At 51.5% G+C, this 10,000-nt stretch overlaps 1 protein-coding gene across 2 annotated transcripts in view; it reads right to left on the bottom strand.

Moving 5' to 3' along the window:
- Positions 1-10,000, bottom strand: part of LOC123732813 (E3 ubiquitin-protein ligase ZNF598-like) — a 28,367-nt gene that overhangs the window by 14,227 nt on the left and 4,140 nt on the right. For both annotated transcript variants that reach the window (XM_045712104.1, XM_045712103.1), the window contains exons 2-3: positions 2,512-2,624; positions 1,871-2,000 (exon numbers count right to left, since the gene is read on the bottom strand). In XM_045712104.1, coding sequence (XP_045568060.1) covers positions 1,871-2,000; positions 2,512-2,624 — 243 coding nt within the window. The remainder of the gene's footprint in view (positions 1-1,870; positions 2,001-2,511; positions 2,625-10,000) is intronic.

The raw sequence follows: 10,000 nt of genomic DNA, 5'->3' as shown, positions 1-10,000 counted from the left end.
TAGAATCTCTCCCCCGCTCTATATCGACGTATAGAATCTCTCCCCGCTCTATATCGACATATAGAATCTCTCCCCGCTCTATATCGACGTATAGAATCTCTCCCCCGCTCTATATCGACGTATAGAATCTCTCCCCCGCTCTATATCGACGTATAGAATCTCTCCCCGCTCTATATCGACATATAGAATCTCTCCCCCGCTCTATATCGACATACAGTAAAGACAGGTATAACAGGCAGACAGGTATAACAGACAGACAGGTATAACAGTAAAGACAGGTATAACAGACAGACAGGTATAACAGACAGGTATAACAGTAAAGACAGGTATAACAGACAGGTATAACAGACAGGTATAACAGACAGACAGGTATAACAGGTAGACAGGTATAACAGCCAGACAGGTATAACAGACAGACAGGTATAACAGGTAGACAGGTATAACAGACAGGTATAACAGGCAGCCAGGTATAACAGTAAAGACAGGCAGACAGGTATAACAGTAAAGACAGGTATAACAGACAGCCAGACAGGTATAACAGCCAGCCAGACAGGTATAACAGACAGGTATAACAGACAGGTGTAACAGGTAGACAGGTATAACAGGTAGACAGGTATAACAGCCAGACAGGTATAACAGACAGGTATAACAGGTAGACAGGCATAACAGACAGCCAGGTATAACAGGTAGACAGGTATAACAGCCAGACAGGTATAACAGGTAGACAGGTATAACAGACAGACAGGTATAACAGACAGGTATAACAGGCAGACAGGTATAACAGGTAGACAGGTATAACAGCCAGGTATAACAGGTAGACAGGTATAACAGCCAGCCAGGTATAACAGGTAGACAGGTATAACAGCCAGGTATAACAGGTAGACAGGTATAACAGGTAGACAGGTATAACAGCCAGACAGGTATAACAGACAGGTATAACAGGTAGCCAGGTATAACAGGTAGACAGGTATAACAGCCAGCCAGGTATAACAGGTAGCCAGGTATAACAGGTAGACAGGTATAACAGACAGACAGGTATAACAGGTAGACAGGTATAACAGCCAGCCAGGTATAACAGGTAGACAGGTATAACAGGTAGACAGGTATAACAGACAGGTATAACAGCCAGCCAGGTATAACAGGTAGACAGGTATAACAGGTAGACAGGTATAACAGACAGGTATAACAGCCAGCCAGGTATAACAGGTAGACAGGTATAACAGGTAGACAGGTATAACAGACAGGTATAACAGCCAGGTATAACAGGTAGACAGGTATAACAGCCAGGTATAACAGCCAGCCAGGTATAACAGCCAGGTATAACAGCCAGGTATAACAGGTAGACAGGTATAACAGCCAGCCAGGTATAACAGCCAGCCAGGTATAACAGGTATAACAGCCAGGTATAACAGCCAGCCAGGTATAACAGGTAGACAGGTATAACAGACAGGTATAACAGCCAGGTATAACAGGTAGACAGGTATAACAGCCAGGTATAACAGCCAGCCAGGTATAACAGCCAGGTATAACAGCCAGGTATAACAGCCAGGTATAACAGCCAGCCAGGTATAACAGCCAGGTATAACAGCCAGGTATAACAGCCAGGTATAACAGCCAGCCAGGTATAACAGGTAGACAGGTATAACAGCCAGGTATAACAGGTAGACAGGTATAACAGGTAGACAGGTATAACAGCCAGCCAGGTATAACAGCCAGCCAGGTATAACAGCCAGCCAGGTATAACAGCCAGCCAGGTATAACAGCCAGGTATAACAGCCAGCCAGGTATAACAGCCAGGTATAACAGGTAGACAGGTATAACAGCCAGCCAGGTATAACAGCCAGGTATAACAGGTAGACAGGTAACCTACCTGCAGGTGTTTTCTACAGAGTTTACAACAGAAGAGTTCATGTTGTTTCCTCATGTGCTGCTCCAACTCCTCAAACGTTGAGAAGACTTTAGACTCTGGACAGACAGGACACTCAGACAGCAGCAGCGTCCTACAGGCAGAGACAGACAGAAACATGAAGAGAGGAGATAGAGAGGGCCAGGAGGAGGAGGAGAGGAGAGGAGAGGAGGAGGAGAGGAGAGGAGAGGAGAGGAGAGGAGAGGAGAGGAGAGGAGAGAGAGAGGACAGGAGAGGAGAGGAGAGGAGAGGAGAGGAGAGGAGAGGAGAGGAGAGGAGAGGAGAGGAGAGGAGAGGAGAGAGGAGGAGGAGAGGAGAGGACAGGAGAGGAGAGGAGAGGGACAGGAGGAGGAGGAGAGGAGAGGGACAGGAGAGGAGAGGAGAGGGACAGGAGGAGGAGGAGAGGAGAGGGACAGGAGAGGAGAGGAGAGGGACAGGAGGAGGAGGAGGAGAGGAGAGGAGAGGAGAGGACAGGACAGGAGAGGAGAGGAGAGAAGAGAGGGCCAGGAGAGAAGAGGAGAGGAGAGAGGAGAGGAGAGGAGAGGAGAGGAGAGAAGAGGACAGGAGGAAGAGGAGAGAGGACAGGAGAGAGGAGAGCAGCGTACCTGAACTGAGCGTATATCTTGGAGTCAGTAAAGTAGATGTCATGTTTCCTTTCCACCTGCAGCGTCTGGAGGGGCAGAGAGGAGAAGGGCACCAACTTCTGCACAAACAGCACCTAGACACAAACACACTGTTAACGGGGAGGACCAGGAGAGGAGAGAGAGAGGACCAGGAGAGGAGAGAGGAGAGAGGAGAGAGGAGGCAGAGAGGAGAGAGGACCAGGAGGGAGAGAGGAGAGAGGACCAGGAGAGGAGAGAGGAGAGAGGACCAGGAGAGGAGAGAGGAGAGAGGACCAGGAGAGGAGAGAGGAGAAGGCCACCAACTTCTGCACAAACAGCACCTAGACACAAACACACTGTTAACGGGGAGGACCAGGAGAGGAGAGAGGAGAGAGGGCCAGGAGGAAGAGAGGAGAGAGGGCCAGGAGAGGAGAGAGGACCAGGAGAGGAGAGAGGAGAGAGGACCAGGAGGAAGAGAGGAGAGAGGACCAGGAGAGGAGAGAGGAGAGAGGAGAGAGGAGAGAGGAGAGAGGAGAGAGGAAGGAGAGGAGAGAGGAGAGAGGAGAGAGGACCAGGAGGGAGAGAGGAGAGAGGACCAGGAGAGGAGAGAGGACCAGGAGAGGAGAGAGGACCAGGAGAGGAGAGAGAGAGAGGAGAGAGGAGAGAGGACCAGGAGGGAGAGAGGAGAGAGGACCAGGAGGGAGAGAGGAGAGAGGACCAGGAGGGAGAGAGGAGAGAGGACCAGGAGAGGAGAGAGGACCAGGAGAGGAGAGAGGAGAGAGAGGAGAGAGGAGAGGAGAGAGGACCAGGAGAGGAGAGAGGACCAGGAGAGGAGAGAGGAGAGAGGAGAGAGGAGAGGAGAGAGGACCAGGAGGGAGAGAGGAGAGAGGACCAGGAGAGGAGAGGAGAGAGGACCAGGAGGGAGAGAGGAGAGAGGACCAGGAGAGGAGAGAGGACCAGGAGAGGAGGAGGAGAGGAGAGGAGAGAGGACCAGGAGAGGAGAGGAGAGAGGACCAGGAGAGGAGAGGAGAGAGGACCAGGAGAGGAGAGGAGAGAGGACCAGGAGAGGAGAGGAGAGAGGACCAGGAGAGGAGAGAGGAGAGAGGAGGAGAGAGGACCAGGAGAGGAGAGAGGAGAGAGGAGAGAGGAGAGGAGAGAGGACCAGGAGGGAGAGAGGAGAGAGGACCAGGAGAGGAGAGAGGACAGGAGAGAGAGAGGACCAGGAGAGGAGAGAGGAGAGAGGAGAGGGAGAGGAGAGAGGAGAGAGGACCAGGAGGGAGAGAGGAGAGAGGACCAGGAGGGAGAGAGGAGAGAGGACCAGGAGGAGAGAGAGGAGAGGAGAGGAGAGAGGAGGAGAGAGAGAGAGAGGAGAGAGAGAGGAGAGAGGACCAGGAGAGGAGAGAGGAGAGAGGAGAGGAGAGAGGACCAGGAGGGAGAGAGGAGAGAGGACCAGGAGAGGAGAGAGAGGACCAGGAGGGAGGAGAGAGAGGACCAGGAGAGGAGAGGGACCAGGAGAGGAGAGAGGACCAGGAGAGGAGAGGAGAGAGGACCAGGAGAGGAGAGGAGAGAGGACCAGGAGAGGAGAGGAGAGAGGACCAGGAGAGGAGAGGAGAGAGGACCAGGAGAGGAGAGGAGAGAGGACCAGGAGAGGAGAGAGGACCAGGAGGGAGAGAGGAGAGGACCAGGAGAGGAGAGGAGAGAGGACCAGGAGGGAGAGAGGAGAGAGGAGAGGAGAGAGGAGAGAGGACCAGGAGGGAGAGAGGAGAGAGGAGAGAGGAGAGAGGGCCAGGAGAGGAGAGAGGAGAGAGGACCAGGAGGGAGAGAGGAGAGAGGACCAGGAGGGAGAGAGGAGAGAGGACCAGGAGAGGAGAGAGGACCAGGAGAGGAGAGAGGAGAGAGGACCAGGAGGGAGAGAGGGCCAGGAGAGGAGAGAGGACCAGGAGAGGAGAGGAGAGGAGAGAGGACCAGGAGAGGAGAGAGGACCAGGAGGGAGAGAGGGCCAGGAGAGGAGAGAGGGCCAGGAGAGGAGAGGAGAGAGGACCAGGAGAGGAGAGAGGAGAGAGGACCAGGAGAGGAGAGAGGAGAGAGGACCAGGAGAGGAGAGAGGGCCAGGAGAGGAGAGAGGGCCAGGAGAGGAGAGAGGAGAGAGGACCAAGAGGGAGAGAGGACCAGGAGAGGAGAGGAGAGAGGGCCAGGAGGAAGAGAGGAGAGAGGGCCAGGAGGAAGAGAGGAGAGAGGACCAGGAGGGAGAGAGGGCCAGGAGAGGAGAGAGGAGAGAGGGCCAGGAGAGGAGAGAGGAGAGAGGACCAGGAGGGAGAGAGGAGAGAGGGCCAGGAGAGAGGAGGGGAGAGGACCAGGAGAGAGGAGAGAGGAGAGAGGGCCAGGAGAGGAGAGAGGGCCAGGAGGGAGAGAGGAGAGAGGAGGAAGAGAGGAGAGAGGGCCAGGAGAGAGGGCCAGGAGAGGAGAGGAGAGAGGACCAGGAGGAAGAGAGGAGAGAGGGCCAGGAGGAAGAGAGGAGAGAGGACCAGGAGGAAGAGAGGAGAGAGGACCAGGAGGGAGAGAGGAGAGAGGAGAGAGGGCCAGGAGGAAGAGAGGAGAGAGGGCCAGGAGGAAGAGAGGAGAGAGGGCCAGGAGGAAGGAGAGAGGAGAGAGGAGAGAGGGCCAGGAGGAAGAGAGGAGAGAGGGCCAGGAGGAAGAGAGGAGAGAGGGCCAGGAGGAAGAGAGGAGAGAGGGCCAGGAGAGGAGAGAGGAGAGAGGGCCAGGAGAGGAGAGGAGAGAGGACCAGGAGAGGAGAGAGAGGGCCAGGAGGAAGAGAGGAGAGAGGACCAGGAGAGGAGAGAGGGCCAGGAGGAAGAGAGGAGAGAGAGGACCAGGAGAGGAGAGAGGGCCAGGAGGAAGAGAGGAGAGAGGAGAGAGGGCCAGGAGGGAGAGAGGAGAGAGGAGGCAGAGAGGAGAGGAGAGAGGACCAGGAGAGAGGAGAGGAGAGGAGAGAGGGCCAGGAGAGAGGAGAGGAGGAGGTGTGGTCAAGCCCTTGGGGTTTTCCAAGCAGACTCTGGAATAAGTTGGAGTGACAGAGGGAGGGCTTTATGATTTGTGGGACTGAAGAAAATAATAATAATAATAATAATAATAATTCAGTATAAATCATTTTTTTGTTTTTCGGGTTCTGGTCTTCAATAAATGCCGTTATTTTTCGGTTCTTCTCCCTGAACCGGTACCAACCCTTCGATTAGATCCAATAATCCATTTTCTGTTAACCTGCTGGGCTCAGGTATCCCTGTCGCTAGTTACTCACAAGACTATCTCATTGGCTGGTCCTACCTGATGTCCGTCGTCGCTAGTTACCGCAGAGCCAATCATAACCCCCCCTAACCTTAACCACACCGCTAAACTTCTGCTTAACCTTTCAAAAGGCATCTTAAGGATGAGTTCATGGTTATAACCTCCGTAAGGAGCATCGTTAGAACCTCCGTAAGGAGCATCGTTATAACCTTCGTAAGGAGCATCGTTATAACCTTCGTAAGGAGCATCGTTATAACCTTCGTAAGGAGCATCGTTATAACCTTCGTTAGGAGCATCGTTAGAACCTTCGTTAGGAGCATCGTTATAACCTCCGTAAGGAGCATCGTTAGAACCTTCGTTAGGAGCATCGTTAGAACCTTCGTTAGGAGCATCGTTATAACCTTCGTTAGGAGCATCGTTAGAACCTTCGTAAGGAGCATCGTTATAACCTTCGTTAGGAGCATCGTTAGAACCTTCGTTAGGAGCATCGTTATAACCTCCGTAAGGAGCATCGTTAGAACCTTCGTTAGGAGCATCGTTATAACCTTCGTTAGGAGCATCGTTAGAACCTTCGTAAGGAGCATCGTTAGAACCTTCGTAAGGAGCATCGTTAGAACCTTCGTAAGGAGCATCGTTAGAACCTTCGTAAGGAGCATCGTTAGAACCTTCGTTAGGAGCATCGTTAGAACCTTCGTAAGGAGCATCGTTAGAACCTTCGTTAGGAGCATCGTTAGAACCTTCGTAAGGAGCATCGTTAGAACCTTCGTAAGGAGCATCGTTAGAACCTCCGTAAGGAGCATCGTTAGAACCTCCGTAAGGAGCATCGTTAGAACCTCCGTAAGGAGCATCGTTAGAACCTTCGTAAGGAGCATCGTTAGAACCTCCGTAAGGAGCATCGTTAGAACCTTCGTTAGGAGCATCGTTATAACCTCCGTAAGGAGCATCGTTAGAACCTTCGTTAGGAGCATCGTTATAACCTCCGTAAGGAGCATCGTTAGAACCTTCGTAAGGAGCATCGTTAGAACCTTCGTAAGGAGCATCGTTAGAACCTTCGTTAGGAGCATCGTTAGAACCTTCGTTAGGAGCATCGTTAGAACCTCCGTAAGGAGCATCGTTATAACCTTCGTAAGGAGCATCGTTAGAACCTTCGTAAGGAGCATCGTTAGAACCTTCGTTAGGAGCATCGTTATAACCTCCGTAAGGAGCATCGTTATAACCTTCGTTAGGAGCATCGTTATAACCTTCGTTAGGAGCATCGTTATAACCTCCGTAAGGAGCATCGTTAGAACCTTCGTAAGGAGCATCGTTAGAACCTTCGTAAGGAGCATCGTTATAACCTTCGTAAGGAGCATCGTTAGAACCTTCGTAAGGAGCATCGTTAGAACCTTCGTAAGGAGCATCGTTAGAACCTTCGTAAGGAGCATCGTTAGAACCTCCGTAAGGAGCATCGTTATAACCTTCGTAAGGAGCATCGTTAGAACCTTCGTAAGGAGCATCGTTAGAACCTCCGTTAGGAGCATCGTTATAACCTTCGTAAGGAGCATCGTTAGAACCTTCGTAAGGAGCATCGTTAGAACCTAGTACGACAGGACAGGAAGTCACCCAAAGACAGTATGAAGACGGGCAGGAAGTCACCCAAAGACAGTATGAAGACGGGCAGGAAGTCACCCAAAGACAGCATGAAGACGGACAGGAAGTCACCCAAAGACAGCATGAAGACGGACAGGAAGTCACCCAAAGACAGTATGAAGACGGGCAGGAAGTCACCCAAAGACAGTATGAAGATGGGCAGGAAGTCACCCAAAGACAGCATGAAGATGGGCAGGAAGTCACCCAAAGACAGTATGAAGACGGGCAGGAAGTCACCCAAAGACAGTATGAAGACGGACAGGAAGTCACCCAAAGACAGTATGAAGACGGGCAGGAAGTCACCCAAAGACAGCATGAAGACGGGCAGGAAGTCACCCAAAGACAGCATGAAGACGGGCAGGAAGTCACCCAAAGACAGCATGAAGATGGACAGGAAGTCACCCAAAGACAGTATGAAGATGGACAGGAAGTCACCCAAAGACAGTATGAAGACGGACAGGAAGTCACCCAAAGACAGTATGAAGATGGGCAGGAAGTCACCCAAAGACAGTATGAAGATGGGCAGGAAGTCACCCAAAGACAGTATGAAGATAGACAGGAAGTCACCCAAAGACAGTATGAAGACGGGCAGGAAGTCACCCAAAGACAGTATGAAGACGGGCAGGAAGTCACCCAAAGACAGTATGAAGACGGGCAGGAAGTCACCCAAAGACAGTATGAAGACGGGCAGGAAGTCACCCAAAGACAGCATGAAGACGGACAGGAAGTCACCCAAAGACAGCATGAAGACGGACAGGAAGTCACCCAAAGACAGTATGAAGACGGACAGGAAGTCACCCAAAGACAGTATGAAGACGGGCAGGAAGTCATCCAAAGACAGTATGAAGACGGGCAGGAAGTCATCCAAAGACAGTATGAAGACGGACAGGAAGTCACCCAAAGACAGTATGAAGACGGGCAGGAAGTCACCCAAAGACAGCATGAAGACGGACAGGAAGTCACCCAAAGACAGCATGAAGACGGGCAGGAAGTCACCCAAAGACAGCATGAAGACGGGCAGGAAGTCACCCAAAGACAGTATGAAGACGGGCAGGAAGTCACCCAAAGACAGTATGAAGACGGGCAGGAAGTCACCCAAAGACAGCATGAAGACGGACAGGAAGTCACCCAAAGACAGCATGAAGACGGACAGGAAGTCACCCAAAGACAGTATGAAGACGGACAGGAAGTCACCCAAAGACAGTATGAAGACGGGCAGGAAGTCACCCAAAGACAGTATGAAGATGGGCAGGAAGTCATCCAAAGACAGTATGAAGACGGACAGGAAGTCACCCAAAGACAGTATGAAGACGGGCAGGAAGTCACCCAAAGACAGCATGAAGACGGACAGGAACTCACCCAAAGACAGCATGAAGACAGGCAGGAAGTCACCCAAAGACAGCATGAAGATGGGCAGGAAGTCACCCAAAGACAGTATGAAGACGGGCAGGAAGTCACCCAAAGACAGTATGAAGATGGACAGGAAGTCACCCAAAGACAGTATGAAGACGGACAGGAAGTCACCCAAAGACAGCATGAAGACGGACAGGAAGTCACCCAAAGACAGCATGAAGACGGACAGGAAGTCACCCAAAGACAGCATGAAGACGGACAGGAAGTCACCCAAAGACAGCATGAAGACGGGCAGGAAGTCACCCAAAGACAGCATGAAGACGGGCAGGAAGTCACCCAAAGACAGCATGAAGATGGACAGGAAGTCACCCAAAGACAGCATGAAGACGGACAGGAAGTCACCCAAAGACAGCATGAAGATGGACAGGAAGTCACCCAAAGACAGCATGAAGACGGACAGGAAGTCACCCAAAGACAGCATGAAGACGGGCAGGAAGTCACCCAAAGACAGCATGAAGACGGGCAGGAAGTCACCCAAAGACAGCATGAAGACGGGCAGGAAGTCACCCAAAGACAGCATGAAGACGGACAGGAAGTCACCCAAAGACAGTATGAAGATGGACAGGAAGTCACCCAAAGACAGCATGAAGACGGACAGGAAGTCACCCAAAGACAGCATGAAGATGGACAGGAAGTCACCCAAAGACAGCATGAAGACGGACAGGAAGTCACCCAAAGACAGGTTTTGAAACTCTGACACCCACCTACGGTCCTCCCCTTCCCCACCTCTCACTCAGCACTGCCTGACCACAGACAGAACAACGACCCAGATATTTCACCAGATGTATAAAATATGGTGACGAGAGGAAGTCCAGCGGGAGAAGATGGATTTTGGCCCAAAATTCTGCAAAAATGTTCTCGTCGATTTAAACATTTGATCTCGATACAGTTTTCTGTTCCCAAAACTAAAATCAGTTTTAGTTGACTTTACCATTTTCCAATGTTTCCAAAAAAGTGGAAAGGTGAATGTAGTTTTTTGCACTTCAGAGTAGGAGTTCCCTAATGGAAATATGCAAATACACGCTAGAATGAGCGAATAGGATCTTGCCAGCTCGTGCCTCCTTCCTCCTTCCTCCTTCTGCCCACTGTGACTAATTTGTTCCCGTTGGAAACGACAATACATTTTCACATCGATTTCAAAAGTAGCTACATTTTCAGGAAAAACCGC

This window comes from Salmo salar, unplaced genomic scaffold (genome assembly GCF_905237065.1).
Source record: "Salmo salar unplaced genomic scaffold, Ssal_v3.1, whole genome shotgun sequence".
Classification (NCBI taxonomy): Eukaryota; Metazoa; Chordata; class Actinopteri; order Salmoniformes; family Salmonidae; genus Salmo; species Salmo salar.
Note: the sequence above shows the minus strand (reverse complement) of the source record. Positions and strands in the feature narration are given on the sequence as shown.